General features: G+C 39.0%; 2 protein-coding genes across 2 annotated transcripts; one reads left to right on the forward strand and one right to left on the reverse strand.

Annotated features, from left to right (window-relative positions):
- Window positions 1-1,327: 1,327 nt before the first annotated feature.
- eif2d (eukaryotic translation initiation factor 2D) lies at window positions 1,328-10,180 on the forward strand. The gene is made up of 15 exons (XM_034877483.1): window positions 1,328-1,383; window positions 2,047-2,237; window positions 2,345-2,428; window positions 2,514-2,604; window positions 2,691-2,798; window positions 3,185-3,462; window positions 3,772-3,889; window positions 3,967-4,012; window positions 4,103-4,209; window positions 4,332-4,487; window positions 5,635-5,724; window positions 6,346-6,441; window positions 7,739-7,859; window positions 9,735-9,909; window positions 10,009-10,180. The coding sequence occupies exons 1-15, from the start codon at window positions 1,328-1,330 to the stop codon at window positions 10,077-10,079; spliced, it is 1,788 nt and encodes a 595-aa protein (XP_034733374.1). The 3' UTR covers window positions 10,080-10,180.
- A 4,403-nt stretch (window positions 10,181-14,583) lies between these two features.
- On the reverse strand, window positions 14,584-15,684 carry LOC117948170 (probable G-protein coupled receptor 139). The gene is made up of 2 exons (XM_034877684.1): window positions 15,606-15,684; window positions 14,584-15,461 (listed from the first exon to the last, which is right to left on the reverse strand). The coding sequence occupies exons 1-2, from the start codon at window positions 15,682-15,684 to the stop codon at window positions 14,584-14,586; spliced, it is 957 nt and encodes a 318-aa protein (XP_034733575.1).
- Window positions 15,685-16,054: the final 370 nt, after the last annotated feature.

Genomic DNA, 16,054 nt, shown 5'->3' on the forward strand with positions numbered 1-16,054 from the left:
ATTGTTTGTGTTTTGATTAATGTGAAAAAAAGATGTAGCCTAACTACACCTTAAAGGGGCTGTACTCAATATTCAGAACCTTAATGTAGTGGCAAACAACAAATTATCCTCCTACTAGATTTTGCACCCAACATGCTTAAACAGGGCAAGTTTTAAACTTGTTTTTAGCCTCTAAACATGCTTTAAATGTCATTACAAGTGCCTACCCATGTGCAGTTATTCCTTCTGATAGATCGCAGAAAATGTGGCTGCAGTAGGCTAGATGTGACAGAAAAGCGTGTATTTCGACTAGTGTGGACTTCACTGGAAAACAGGAAATAAACACAGGTATGTGCACTGGCTGGATATACACAACCTCTATGCCTTTCTGTCACATCCACTGCAGTCATATTTGCTGTGTTCACTTGGATGGAATAATTGCACATGGGTAGACACTTTTAATGACAATTTGAACATGTTTAGAGGCTAAAAACACGTTTAAAACTTGCCCTGTTTAAGCCTGTTGGGTGCTAACTCTGGCAGGAGGATAACACGGTGTAGAGAGCACCGATTGTTTCTGTTTTTCTCTCTACTGACAGCACTACACATTTACAGACAACAGAGCTACATGTTGAAATTGATTGAAATTCTCCTTTATGCAAATACAAATAAAGTAGGGCTTTCTCAGTGGGCAATCCGAGCCAGGACTCCATTACTACACATTGGCTAGCATTGTCATTTTAAGAAAGAGATTTCATGAATGTCTTTGTCTCATTGGCTAGGAGACACTAATCAGGCAGGTTATTGCACCGTGATCAAAGTTCACCAAAGACAGGTGGAGCTGGCATCCTTTGAATAAATATAGTTAAATATCAATCAATCAATCAATCAATCAATCATATCACTGTGTATATATACTGTCACAGTCATTCTCTCATCATACATCCATGTGCTTCATTCGGCCTGCGGAACTAACGTTCCCCTTTCTTTCTTTTTTTAAATGCCATCTTTATTGCAAAAACTACAAAACAGAACACCAACGACACACAAAAGTAAAAAATACAAACACAACAAACATAAAAATACAATACAATTTGCCAGGGGAAGCTTAAAGGTCATTAGAGATATTAGGAGGAGGAACTAACGTTCCCGTAATGTTGCCACGGTACAGTTTCACGTCGGACCTAAATAGGTGTCGGACCATCATACCCTACGAATACGAATAGCTCAGACTGTGAAGCCAATATAAGGCTGTTTAGCTGGTGCGGCGGCTTTGTTGGAGAGTTTGTTCGCACATATAATGAAAACAGTTACATTATCTCAGAGAAGTTGATAATTTCTTAAAAAGATGTTTGTCAGACCGTTTCGTGTCAAATCCAACACCGCTATCAAAGGCTCAGACAGGTGAGTGTCTGACAGCTGACAGCAGCTTATGCTCAACCCACAATGCTTGTCGCCATGTATTCCTATCTGCAGTGTATGTAACTTTTGTTTATGTAGAGTAAGTGTACTCAAAAAGCTCGACTTTAAAGGTATGAGAAGGCTGCTGGGTCACGTCAGAACTAGAGTACTTATGTTAAGCTTCATATTGAGTTACTTGTAGTTAGCTATTCTGAATCCAATATTATCCTAGGATTTTTGTTAACGTTGTAGTTTAATACAAGACAAAGCCAATATTCAGAATGATCCCTAAAATACTGAATACATACATAGTCACGTATGCTACAGTGGTGCTTCTTATTCAGACTAATGTTATTAAAAACTATTATATTAAGAAATTGCTGGGAATGCTAGCATATTTACCCACCAGTCTCAAAATGCACAACACCACAATGTAAAATAGTATTTCTTTGACAAGCAGGCCCTGTGTTAGAAAACCCGCTAAGTTAGTGAAGTCTGACAAAATGTATGTGCTATGACATGATTATGATGCGTGTTCAGTTGAAGAGGGAAAAAACATGTCTGCTGAAACGTTTTCATGATGTTGCATCTGTAAAATATCTACAAGATGTATCCGTTGCAATTACTAGTATGTCTTTACCCAGTGACTATCACTTTTGTTTTTAGGAGAAAGCTCAAAGCTGACATAGCTGCAGCCATTCCTTCGCTGTCTGCTGACGAGTTGTCTGAGCTGGTCCCCAACAAAGAGGAATTAAATGTGGTGAAGATTTATGTACATAAGGGAGATTCTGTGACACTTTATGTTCTTCAAAAAAATCCACTGTTCTTTGAATTGGAGAAACGACTTTATCCTACAGGTAATGAATGACATGGCTGTTTAGTTACATGGAAATAATGAACTGTATACAATACTGTAAGCCGTAAACCCATTTCATGATATGCATTGTCATATTATATTTTTCAGTATATGTGCTTTGGCGGTACCCTGCTATCCTGCCAACATTTAGGACATGGCCTCCTGTGCTTCAGAAGTTGATTGGAGGGGCAGGTGCACTTATTTTTCTAAGATCAAGATCTGAACAGATGTTTAATATTGAACATTTAGATTGAAATGTATGTGTTTTTCCCCAAAGATCTCATGCTGCCAGGTGTGGTGGCGCCTTCAAGCGGTCTCCCAGATGTGAAACAGGGCGACTGCTGTTCTGTTACGTTAGTGAACAATGGGTAGGTGATGATAAAAGATTTGGAAAGACGTCGTAACATGTTTTTCACAGAGTGAAGCGTGACACTGTTCTCCTGGTTGATTGCAGAGCTCCTGTTGCAGTTGGCACTGCTGCGGTGTCCAGAGACGAGATGCACAGTTTGGGTATGAAAGGGAGAGGAGTGTGTGTTCTCCACACGTACATGGATAATCTCTGGTGAGTAGCTTCCATTTTCCTGCAGATTTCAATCATTCAACGTTTTTGTTAAAAGGGATAGTTTGACCTCTTCTTGCAGAGCATTAGGTGAGAAGATTGAAACCACTCTCATCTAATTATAGTGCGGTTTAGACCTACTCTATCTGTAAAGTAAATAAAATAGAATTGAATGTCTAAGAGTGGAATTAAAGAATTTTCCAATTTCCCCAATTTGTTGAACTATTCCTTCTAATATTGAGATCACACTATTGATCAAAATCATACACCCATTTCTTTTTTTCAATTAGTATTTATCCTCTAAAAAGAAATTTTCTCATGCAGCGAATAGCTTATTCTTAGCTCATAGCTTTCTATACTCTAGTAAACTCTGCATGGTCTTTTTTAAGGGCGTTTGGAGACAAGTCAGGTCCTCCTTCTTTACCGGACACAGAGAGCGAAGGACACGGAGTGAATGGAGAGGAATATGAGGTTGATGAGATGGAGGAAGAGGTTGAGGAGGAGGCTGAGAAGTGTGTGGAGGAGGAGCAGAGTCCCAGTCAAACAGTCACAGATCACGCCTGCTCTGGTTTTGAGGAGATGAGTCTGGCTCAGCAGGAGGAAGAGGAAGGTGATAAGGGCAACGAGGAAGAGGATGGGAACCAGGATGACCAAAAAATGCCACAAGGTACAGGTCACGTCTCCCACCATTTTTGTTATAATTTCATTTAAAAAGGAACTATTTTAAAATATTTAAGTACTTTCCACCACAATTCAAATCGGCTTGTAATAGGACTCAAAAGTACCATAATCCCAGATTCAAATCAAATTAACACATGATTGCAAGGTAGGCTTGAGGGCTTGCCAAGTAAATTTAGTGACCATAAGGCTCGGTTTTATAGGCAAAGGTAGAGAATAACATTTTCTGATGTGCCAAAATGGGAGCCTGTTTAGAGGGAAAAGGATGTGACCCGGTCATCATAACCTGATTTCACAGAGGTAATGGACGCCTTGCTGTTGAAGTGTTTTCTCCATGCTCTCAAGAGCAAAGTGAAGAAGACGGAACTCCCCCTGCTGACCAGTACATTTCTCCGCAACCACATGTTTGCTTGCTGGTAAAGTACTGTTCATCTTTTAAGCCTTTTTGAGGAAGAATTACATTTCATTCTAAAAACATCTTGTATTGTTTTAGCCCAAGTGGAAAGCAACTTGATATCAAGAAATCCAGCTATAAAAAGGTATTATATCATATATATCATATGACACACGTAAGTAAATTCATCGTATAACCCCATCTGTAAGCATTTATTCAATGTTTCTTCCAACAGCTGTCCAAGTTTCTACAGGCCATGCAGAAGCAGCACAACCTTGTGCGAGTGAAAGAACTGGCCAAGGGTGTGGAGAGCATTGTGGAGGTGGACTGGAAAAATCCCGAGTGAGCCAAGCCCTGCCTCAACTTAAAGAAATTCTTGGTTGAGATTCAAACTCACAGCCCCCCCACATGTTACAACTGACTAGTCCTTTGTTTTTCCGTTTTATTACATTAACACTTTATAGACTGCGCTCCTTCAAAGTTCCCGAGGAGACAGATGTTGAAGCAACTCCCGTGCAGGATGAAGGGGAAGGAGAACCTCTTTATCATCCCCCTGAGATCACCACTCTGTACTCTGTGTCAGCTCGACTGGAGCCTCTCTTTCTAGATGCAAAGAAGAGGTGTGTCTGTGTTTTTTTAACCCTGACTCTTGTTGCATTCACATTTTTTGCATTGTTCAGACAGCAGGGGGACATAGCAGGGAGAGTTCAAGCTTGTGTATCAACAAGCCTCCATTAGTCTCATGTTTACTTGAGTACAACACTGAATCCCTAACAACTCCAGGAGGGTTGTTCTGTAAATGATCTCAACCTCTGATCTCCCTGCATGGTCTGATAAGACAAGACAGTTTTCCCATGACACAGGTCAGACAACTATTAATCTTAGGCTGTGTCTAAAATCACTCCTTTGTTCACCTGTTTACTACTCCAATATAATAAACAATCTCTAGCGTTGTGGGAGTGGTCTTAGAAAGTAGTGTACATGTCATAGACACTATTGTTTTTGTTCTTTAGGGCCTATTTTCACCGCAGGCATTTTGTCTTGTCAGAGTAGAAAAACACAGACGAGTCAGTGTCCCAGTAGGCTGTGACAGTGAGCCAGCATGCACAGTACCAGGACCCTCAAACTGAAGCAGCTAAATGCATTCAAGCTATTATTCATTTATTTTTTTACACCCGTGGTTATCCTACTGTGACACGTCAAGATGTCTTCAGTGAAAAAAATGCCTATGTTGAAATGTTTGAGGCCACAATATAGTGTATACATTTTACACTAGGAAAATGCAAGATACAAACAAGGGAGAAGGTGTATATGTAATATTGAGAATGTTTAATTAGGTAATTAAAAAGTTATTCCAAGCAAAGTGTTTTATATGTGTTAAAACAGTTTAAAAAGGATGTTTTTAAGTAGATATGTTCATCTTGTGGGCTGTTTCGTACTGGATGTATTTTCTTGTTTAGTTTTGTGTATTTTAAAGCTCCATGTAGGGACAGGGATTGCAAACTAGCGTAAGCAATACATGCTCTGTTATGTGTTGACATTAGTCTATGCTATATACCGGTACTGGTCCCTATAGAAATAAACTTTAAATACATAAAATTAATTATTACAAAAGTGTGTTTTGCCAACTCTGTCTTTGTTTTTTAAATTGGTGTAAGTAACATTACAGAGGTCTTTAAAAATAATGTAAGCTGAAGACACACTGGTAAATTTCTCACACATGCACATTTATAATTGTACTTATGTGTGCTTAAATACCCCTTACAGGAAGGGAACAATACTGCAGCCCGCTGATGTGAGACATATTGTCACAGAGTATGTGAAGACGAACGATCTGGTGGATGTAAATAATAAGAAGTAAGTAGATGCTTAAAATCTCCAGATATCAGAATATATTATCGTTGTTACCACCACCCAGGAAGTTTGGTAAAGGTTGTGATTTTGTTTCATTTATGGTTTGTCTGTGAAGGTATCTCAATAATATATAAGGATTAATGGAACAATTACACATGTGAGTTAAAACCAATAAAAGTTATAATAGAGGTTTTAATAAATAAAATAATAATTAAGACCGGCAAAACTGACTACTGAAAGGCACAGCTTAAAAGAGAGGCCAGAACCTCTGGAATCAAACAACACTGAAGGCACAGAGCTCAGTTTGAGTTGAAACATGACCGTCCTGCCAGTTGTTTTGCAACTGGGTGCAGTGGTAAAAGGGCTGCCCTAATGGCCACTGAACCTATAAAGAACTGACCCCTGACCATGTGATGCTGTTATAATTGAATACAATGTTAAAAATGTGACTCTGAAACAGACATCTCATGTTCCCTCTTAAGTCTAGACAATCAGGCATCTCTTGATGTGAAACTAATTGAAAATGAGAAATGGAAAAAAAATTAAATAACATCTGCCATGCAACTGGCATACAATGATACAGCAGCATGTTTCCTGTTGTGTGCTCTTTTCTTCCCTTAACAGTTACGTGACCTTAAACCCTACTCTGTGTGACTGCTTGCTGGAGAAATCCGAGTACCACGAGGTTGAGTCTCTCAAGTGGGATGACCTCTTTAGCAGGTAAATACTTGTTTTGTTTTCTTATTTGTTTTTGTTTTTAAAGGACCATGTGCAGTACCAGATTTAGCTAAATTATTATATGCACTTCTTTAGCAAGAGTACATACAGTATATACTTTGGCTTTTTATAGATTAACAATTGATTCAAAAAAATTTATGAAGCGATCATGAAAATAATCATTATTTCCAACATCCTTTATACCAGCATGTGATAGTCAGCGTCATTATTGCAGGGTGCACGCAGGATGAAATCATTATCCTAATGTAAATCTGTTATCCAAATGTGATCTGTATACAACAATAAAACAGCTACTCACAAGCCTTACACTCACAACATCTGCTTCGTAACCACTGCTATAAAAAACAAGGTACGCTGTTTTAAGAAAGCCAGCCCATAACGTTTTTAGTTGGTTTTGCCTTTAGAAGCCACTTTGGTTAATGTCGAGGTAGACTTTAATTAGAAAATAGTTTTGTTGGGAGTAATCAGAATCTCGGGGAGTTTATGGTTCTGGTTTGTGGTTCGGGGCTTCTTCGCATTGCTTTTTAAATCCATTGAAGGTATGAAGAAATACAGCCGTCATCATCTATTTGAATATTTAATGGTGAGTTCATGAATTGATTAGTGTGTTTTAGGTGGTTCTTTTTAATTTTATGAATGTTCTTGTGTTGCCTTCAAATAACGTCAGAATTTGTTAAATAGAATTTAAAGCTATTGGCCAGCACTGTCACTTATGCTCAAATGTTAGGTGGAAATCACTTTTGTTAGCAAAGAGGTAGTCTTTCAAGCTAGCTTTCGATGTAGTTTCAGAGGGTCTGTAGCTCCACTGTACTGGTTATTAAACTACTAATATGAAATACAGGGGGCCACAGAGATACCACATGGAGACCTAGAAATCTGTGATTGGTCAGCTTGGTCAGTGAAGATTGTTTGTAGAGAAGACAACATGGAGCAAGGTGTAATAAGCTCAGTGATCTTTTTCTTTTCAGTGACACAAGAACAATCTGTAATTTATTTATTTATCTAGTAAAACATGTTCCAGTGAAGTCCTTTTTGGGTAAATAAAGATTGCTTAGTAATTATCTAATTTTTGAAGCATTTGTAATTTATAATCCAGGTAAAAAAAATAAAATAAAAAAGAAGCCATTTCCAGTGCAGAACTTCACATTTGCCACGTGGACATGGTGTTTTTGATCATATGCTCTACATTACAACCCGATTCAACAGTGTCACTGCCGGTCCCCATCTCCCTTTCATCTTGTTTTGGTATAAGTTAAACAATGCCAACTCATTTTCACAGGACGTTGGAAAGAATGCAGGAGTGTTATCAAGTTGTGTTCCCCGGACAAGCACCCATAAAGAAGAAGGGCCACATTGAGCCCATAGACATCTCTGTGGCTTCTCGAGGCTCCAATAAGAAGGTGACAGCTTTTACTACACTCTCTAAAATTGCCAGCTTTAGATCAGCAGGGAGTTCTTCAAAAATATTTTCTACCAATAGTGATACACAGTGAGGAAAATAAGTATTTGAACACCCTGCTATTTTGCAAGTTCTCCTGCTTAGAAATCATGGAGGGGTCTGAAATGGTCATCGTAGGTGCATGTCCACTGTGAGAGAAATAAACTAAAAACAAAAATCCAGAAATCCCAATGTATGATTTTATAACTATTTATTTGTAGGATACAGCTGCAAATAAGTATTTGAACACCTGAGAAAATCAATGTGAACATTTGGTACAGTAGCCTTTGTTTGCAGTTCCAGAGGTCAAACGTTTCCTGTAGTTTTTCACCAGGTTTGCACACACTGCAGAAGGGATTTTGGCCCAGTCCTCCACACAGATCTTCTCTAGATCAGTCAGGTTTCTGGGCTGTCACTGAGAAACACAGAGTTTGAGCTCCCTCCAAAGATTCTCTATTGGGTTTAGGTCTAACGATTGGCTAGGCCACGCCAAAACCCTGATATGCTTCTTACAGAGCCACTCCTTGGTTATCCTGGCTGTGTGCTTCGGGTCATTGTCATGTTGGAAGACCCAGCCTCGACCCATCTTCAATGCGCTAACTGAGGGAAGGAGGTTTTTCCCCAAAATCTTGCAATACGTGGCCCTGGTCATCCTCTCCTTAATACGGTGCAGTTGCCCTGTCTCATGTGCAGAAAAACATCCCCAGAGCATGATGCCAGCTCCTCCCGTGTAGTTCTGGGCTGATTTCTCACCTTTCTTAGGATTATTGAGACCCATCAAGGTGAGATCTTGCGTGGAGCCCCAGTCCAAGGGAGATTGACAGTCATGTTTACCATCTTCCATTTTCTAATGATTGCTCCAACAGTGGACCTTTTTTCACCAAGCTGCTTGGCAATTTCCCCGTAGCCCTTTCCAGCTTTGTGGAGGTGTACAATTTTGTCTCTAGTGTCTTTGGACAGTTCTTTGGTCTTGGCCATGTTAGTAGTTGGATTCTTACTAATTGTATGGGGTGGACAGGTGTCTTTATGGAGCTAAAGACCTCAAACAGATGCTTATCTAATTTAGGAGATACATTTAGGATAATAAATGGAGTGGTGGTGGACATTTTGAAGGCAGACCAACAGGTCTTTGAGGGTCAGAATTGTAGCTGATAGACAGGTGTTCAAATACAGTCTTAAACTATGTATTTATCCAATCCAATCCAATCCACTTTATTTCTAAAGCACATTTTACAAACACAAAGTTAGTAAAGTGCTGCACATAAAAACTCAAACATACAAAGCAACTAATATAAAATATTGTAAAAACAAAATAAGAGCATCAGGGTTTAAAAAAAAAAAATTTGAAAAATTGATTTAATACTAAAATAAAGTAAAACAATAAGAGACATCAGAGGACCAAACAACTCACATGGAGTTAAAAGCCAAAGAATAAAAATGTGTCTTTCGACGAGACTTAAAACACTCAACTGTTGTGGGTGTTTATATATCTATTAATTTATACAAAACCAGCTAAAAGGGTCTTGTGTGTGTGTGTGTGTGTGTGTGTGTGTGTGTGTGTGTGTTTTATTTGTGGTGTGTGTTTTATTTGTGGCTGTGACAACAGTCAGTTATTGTCTGCGCCACTGTGCGCCTGTTGTGAACCATCGTGAGTCCCGTATGTACATTTAAATTGGCACAGTACCATTCCCGATCATGGCCAATGAAGCTGAAAATTGTCAGATTCTGGTCGCATATCCATCGGTGTATTTCTAGCATCCTGTTACGTATTGTAGTCGACATAAGTGCTAAGCTAATATTGATTTATTGTGCAATTGTTTCCATATGCTACCTCTAGGTGACTCTAATAAAGAACCTGGAAGTGTACGGTTTGGATCCTGCAGTCGTTGCCACTGCTTTGCAGCGTAGAGTCCAGGCCAGCTCTGTCTTACAGCCCATCCCTGGGTCCAAAGACAAAGTGCTGGTCCAGATCCAAGGCAATCAGATTCATCAAGTTGGCAATTTGCTACTAGGTTTGGAAGGAATAATACTTGAAGTATCGTACAATTTCTCTCAATTGCTTTATTTGTACAAATACATTCAGTTTGTCTAATCTTTATTTTCAATTTCAGATCATTATCAAATTCCTCGCAAGTACATCCAAGGACTAGACAAAGCTCCAAAAGGGGGAAAGAAGAAGTAACATTTCAACCTGCTAAACCAACCATTCACTGTATTTAAAGCTGCTTTACTGTTGGCCATGCATTAATAAATACAGATGATTTACTGTCCTCTTCTAAAGGTGAATGAACGTTGCAATTATATTATGTTCTTTTGTATTGATTCAGCTCCCAGAGGTATTATTAAGTTACTGATAGGATAATTTAAAACCGAGACCAGTATTATTTTACCTGATGTCTGATGGTGAGAAGAGCTTTTGGAAAAAAACGAGGGCTGCCAGACTCTGAGTTAATGTTACCCTCTGTCTTCTGCTTGGAAGTGGTACATTTACAGCTCACAGCAACTTGTTACAATGTACTCTCTGGCTTTTGTACGATTACCAGTGTCCGCAAATAATGGTGGTGCACATTTCCGATTGGTTGTTAGTTATTAGCTTGCATTAGCTCGGAGGGCACTCTTGGCTTGTTTACAATTTTATGTGAACATCACTGTCACCCTGTTAAAAAAATCTGGAAGTTCTACAATATGTTGCTTGATAGTTGAATGTTAGCGTTGAACAGCCAAATCTGACTTGACTGACAAAATTCTGAGTTGGGTATAGCCCTAGAGAAAACTCTTCTAGCAGGTTTAGACGTGTAAAACCTTCAGATTAAACCTTAAGTGAAACCGATCAAATGTGTTTACCCAGTTTAATGCAGTCAAAAACAACTTTTTTCAATTAATTTAACGTAATTTCTCCAATGTTAGGTTGATGTTTTCAAAATATTTGCCACATTTTTTAAAAGGAAAAAATGAATTCATAAGAACCTTAATCTATTTTAAAACCAAAGGGTGCTTTCCTAAGAAATTGTTGCCTGTGGATGTGACTGTATTTTGGCTTCAGCTTTTAACATTTTGTTGAATGTTGTTTGTGGATTAAATGGGTTTTGAAAACAGCATATTTTGACATACAACTCTTACGACATATGTAGATGGTCCCCAGCTGGACGCTGCGAGGGCTTTTTTGCAGGGCTGGGTTTTAAACTCCAGGGTTAGAAGGGCACCTCCAAATAGAAATTCTTAACATGTATTTCCACGTTTGCACTTGAAAGCGCCACTGGAACAGATGAGGAGTAAGATCAGGGCAAGTGTTTCTCTTCCTCGCGCCCCTTTTAGCTCATGTAAGTTGCTGTAGATTGTATTTAAAGTAGATACCTTAAATTCTACATAAATGGTTCTCATTCAACACATTAACCATTATATTTCAAGATATGTAGTTTTTGTTTGTTCAAAACACTGCAGTAAACAAAGAACCATGGAGAAAATAGAAAATTATTATATCCTAAAAAAAATAGTTATTTTTTGCTGTGTTTCTTAAAATTCAAGGCACCATTTAACATCACCACAACAAAGATTTTTTTTTTTATATTCCCCGTGGTGAATTCCTTCAATCTCCTCACAGATTTTGCCATTATTTTTCACTTGATTTTGGTTGTTGTCAAGGTTTTATGTTTGTTTTTATATTGATGAACTCAACTTTAACTGAGGCTGTGTGCAATTATACAACCTCAGTTATGTTGAGGTCAGGTTGTGTTCCATCGGCAAATTTGCTTTTTAAGTCTATATCACGTTTGTGGTGTTTTTGATGATGTTGGTTAAATGGAATTTGCGCCAATTATTTCCCTGGAGGCAATCAAGATTTAATTATAATCCTATCTAGATATTTCCTCTATGGAAAAGATGTTTTTTAGCTCTTTTTGCAACTGGCTTCAGCAAGAGTTAAATGGCAGGTGATTTGTGTATTTTGAAAGTGCCTGGCTTTAACAAACCGTTTCCAATGACGGCTTCTCATCTGGCGCGTCAGGATAAATAATATTAATTCATTACATGTATATAGTGCTTTATCATAGACACTCAAAGCACTTCAAGTGGAGGACTACTCTCCAACACCACCAATGTGTAGCACCCACCTGGGTGATGCACAGCAGCCTTACGACGCCAGACGTTCACCAAACATCAGCTTGGTAGAGAGGAAGGGGAACGTATTTTTTTGTGGTGGGGAAAACCGGAGCACCTGGAGAAAAGCCATGCAGACACAGGGAGAACATGCTCTACACAGAAAGGCCCGGGACAACCAGGGTTCGAACGCCGTACCTTCTTGCTGTGACGCCACAGTGCGAACCATTGGGCCATCGTGCTGCAGCATCATTATGTTAGGGGTGTGCAGCCTGAAAGGAATATCTGCAGATACTACTTAGGACTTTGCTTCTAAAAAGACGCTAGAATTAAATACTAGTCAAAGAGCAGACAGTAGAGCACAGTGTGGTAAAGATAGAACAAAGTATCCAGTATATCCACGGAAGGCTTTTGACTGGCATGTTTTGTAATTACAACTTAAATTTGCAATTGTCTCCATTAAACATTCTGCAAATAAAATCATTGATGGCGAAAGTCCATTAAGTTGCTTCAAGTTCAGGGACCTTGTATTGCTCATGCTGGCTCACTATCACATGGTTATGACTTACAGGGACACTTGAATAAAGCAGAACCACTGTTAATGTTATTAGTAACACATGTGCTTTTCCTATTATGACAAATCAAAATGTCCTTAGTGAAAAAGTCATACTGCCACAGAAGACAACCATGTACGTGTTACACGCTAGTAAATAAACACTTGCTTCCTGGATTTAAAAAACGTTCAGCACTATTTTCTCAGATTGCTTAGGACCAATTTACAATAATGCTGGGGAAGTAGCACAATACAGTATTGTACCTATTCTAGCTTAAGTAATATGTTTGTATTTTACAAATTATTGTGTAGCTATTGATTGGCACAAATTGTTGTTTGAGGATTTTTAGACAATCGGCTTTGGTTAGTGCTGGTTCTGGAAACAATACTATGTTTTCATGAAAAAAAATTAGAAATGGAAAATAAAGTTTTGTAAAATAATGTTTTTTTTATTGACCAGTGTTGATTTGGAGAGTATTGACTAAATATGCTAGGGACTCCTTTATTGCAGTCCTGAGGTAACTAGTCAAAAAATGAGAAAAAGATATGGACTTGACAACACACACCAGCCACCTGTACAGGAAGACACATAGCAGGCTGGACTTCCTGAGGAGACTGTGTTCTTTTAACATCTGCAGCCAACAGCTGTGGATGTTTTATCAGTTTGTGGTCACCAGTGTCCTCTTCTACACTGTGGTGTGCTTCCTATCCAAGAAGGACACCTCCGGGCTTAATAAACTGATCAGCCGGGCCGGCTCTCTGGTCCTCTTGAAGCTGGACTCACTGATGGTGATGGTGGCAGAGAGGAGGACACTGGAGAAACAGCGGGGCATTATTGACAATGCCAGCCACCCCCCGCACCCCATCATAAGAACCCAGCACCCACTTCTTCCCAATTGTCGGACCAGCAGACTCAAAGACTCCTTTGGCCAAATTGCCATCAGACTATACAACTCCTCCCTCGGGGGAGGAGGAAATAGGGCAGAAAGGACAATACATACACACACACATACATACATACTTACATAAATACATACATACATACATACATACATACATATATACATACACTCCTGGACTTATACTTGGTCACTTTAACACTTGACTCAACAGTGACACTTTTGACTGATAATGTATGGTTAATGTCTTTTTATAGCCAAAGGGTCTTATTATTATTATAAATAATATTATTGTTATTATTATCTTTATACTGTCTTCTAAACTGTATTATTGCTAAAACGGTTGCTGGAAATTAAAATGTCCTTGTGGGAGTCATCTCAAAAGGATTAATAAAGAGAAGTCTAAGTCTAATGTGATATACATATCATCTATATATACACTGCATACAGTATATATATATATATATATATATATATATATATATATATATATATATATATATATATATATATATATATATATATATATATATATATATATATATATAGTCCTAAATCAAGTAGAATCATATTCTTAAATAGTAAAATATCATTGCTTTACATACGTTTGTGATAAGAAAAAATATATGTGTAATGTTTGTATCTACAGTGAAGAAACACAAAGCCAACTATATTGAGGCATAGTACAGATTCATCATGATACATTTCTACTGGATTATTACAAGCTGCCTTGCCACAATGGTTGTCGAGTCAGGCCTTTTTGTTTGTTTACTCTGGGCATAGAATCCAGTTGCAGGAAATTAATTCTGAAGTTTAAACTGCCATGTCAAACAGTGGAGATGTGTGCCAGGATTATTAACATGGAGGAAGAGTATCTCCCTTCTTTAATAGAGGGACATAATGAGTAAAATACAGTAATAAAGAAAATGAAATTGTGTTTTATGGAGTCGAAGTCAAAAGCAACGTCTGCTGAGAGCAACAAAGTCATTAACCGGTTATGACTGCTGTGAGATCATTTGCTCTGTTCCTTGACACCTGGAAAGTGCACCTGTACAAACTTCCTCAAGGACAAAATGTCTGTAAAATTGTTTATTCAAGGCGCTAAGGTTTTTTTCTTCTGGCTAGAGTTTTGTTATGCATTAAAATGACACCTGTCTGGCACAGGCAAAGAACTCCTGGCGAAACTTGGACTGGGTGCACACATACAGGTACATGTTAGCAGCCGCATTGCTCAGGCTCAGCATAGTTCCAGTGTCTGCTGCTACATTTATCTGGAAGTTATAATTATTTCGATCTAAACTGTACATGTGAGTTGTGCGCAAGATAATCTGAGTTATAGCACGGGTGACAGACAACAGCAAGAAACTCATGGACACAGTCACCAGAAGCACTACAGATTTTCTTGTCCTGGAGCGCAGCAGAGGCTTGACGTTGTTGACCCGGGAAGTTAAATCAGCTGTGATGTGAACCCGTTTTCTGAGAGCGATAAGGCGCAGTGTCAACCCATTAAGTGTGAGGATTATAATGAAGGGTAATATGTAGGCTTGCAGGGTTTGAACCCAAACCAGGGCGTGAATGAACTGAGGTGGGGCCTCCGGTTTGTAAATGCATCTGGTCTGGTTGTTCACATAGACTGAGGCATTAGACCAGTAGTAAGGAATGGCAAAAAGATTACTGAAAACGAAAACGGCCATTGTAGTCCATGCTGCACATCTCGAAGTGCAGATTTTAGTTTTCATTTTCCATGTGTGGATAGCGACATAACGTTCCATTGTAAACACAACCACCAGCCACGTCGAGGCGTTGGATGCTCCGTAGTTAAAGATGTCCCTCAGGCTGCACCATGGCTCGTAACTCCAAAACGGCTCCTGCTGGTGGTACTTAACAGAAAGCTCGAGAACCACAATGAAGATCAAAACGAGGTTGTCAGCCACAGAAATGGCCATCAGGTAGAAGGTGCTGGACCTGGAGAGCTTGCATTTCCTCCTCCAGATGATCAGAAAGGTGATGATATTGGCTGAGGAAAAGATTTGTGTCAATGAAAGGCATCTCTTTACTATCACCGCTAAATTAAATCAGAAAAAGCATCAGAAAACAGTAATGCATTTTGGTATGAAATAAGCCTACAGCTCTAACTCTGTCATTGACGTACAGTACTTACAGGGGATACCCACAGCGGCTAGAACAGGGTAGAAAACCTCTTGGAGTGTCACCATCCAGTGTTTCTGTTGAGGGCTCATGTCCTCTCGCACCACAGGCGGCACCACAACAAAAGCAACATTAGAAGCATCTTAGCTCTGTATGCATGTATTGCTCAGCACAAGATGGTCACTCCCACCTCATCTCGACACACAAACCATGACAGTGTGTCAACAGCCTGGTGATGTGTTGAGGGTTAAGCAGCTTTTTGATGGCGTGACAACAGCTAAAGAAAAAGCAGGAATCCTCATGTGATAAAATTGTTTTCATCTGTCTATGGAGTCATTCAATTCAGATTAAATTGTTCAGCGGGGGTCAGCGGACAAAAGATATATACCACAACATTGATATGTCATCACCTTTTAAGTTGATATGGTGAATTTGTTAGCAAACAGTTGCTTGCATTACAAT

Source organism: Etheostoma cragini, chromosome 7 (assembly GCF_013103735.1).
Source record: "Etheostoma cragini isolate CJK2018 chromosome 7, CSU_Ecrag_1.0, whole genome shotgun sequence".
Lineage (NCBI taxonomy): Eukaryota > Metazoa > Chordata > Actinopteri > Perciformes > Percidae > Etheostoma > Etheostoma cragini.

Bases quoted from the DNA above. Each gene is read 5' to 3' on its own strand.
- eif2d (XM_034877483.1), top strand. From the start codon at position 1,328: ATGTTTGTCAGACCGTTTCGTGTCAAATCCAACACCGCTATCAAAGGC. The intron at 2,799-3,184 runs GTGAGTAGCTTC...GTCTTTTTTAAG, and splicing joins ACGTACATGGATAATCTCTG to GGCGTTTGGAGACAAGTCAG. The intron at 9,910-10,008 runs GTTTGGAAGGAA...TTTCAATTTCAG, and splicing joins AGTTGGCAATTTGCTACTAG to ATCATTATCAAATTCCTCGC.
- LOC117948170 (XM_034877684.1), bottom strand. From the start codon at position 15,684: ATGAGCCCTCAACAGAAACACTGGATGGTGACACTCCAAGAGGTTTTC. The intron at 15,462-15,605 runs GTAAGTACTGTA...TCTTTTCCTCAG, and splicing joins AGCCGCTGTGGGTATCCCCT to CCAATATCATCACCTTTCTG.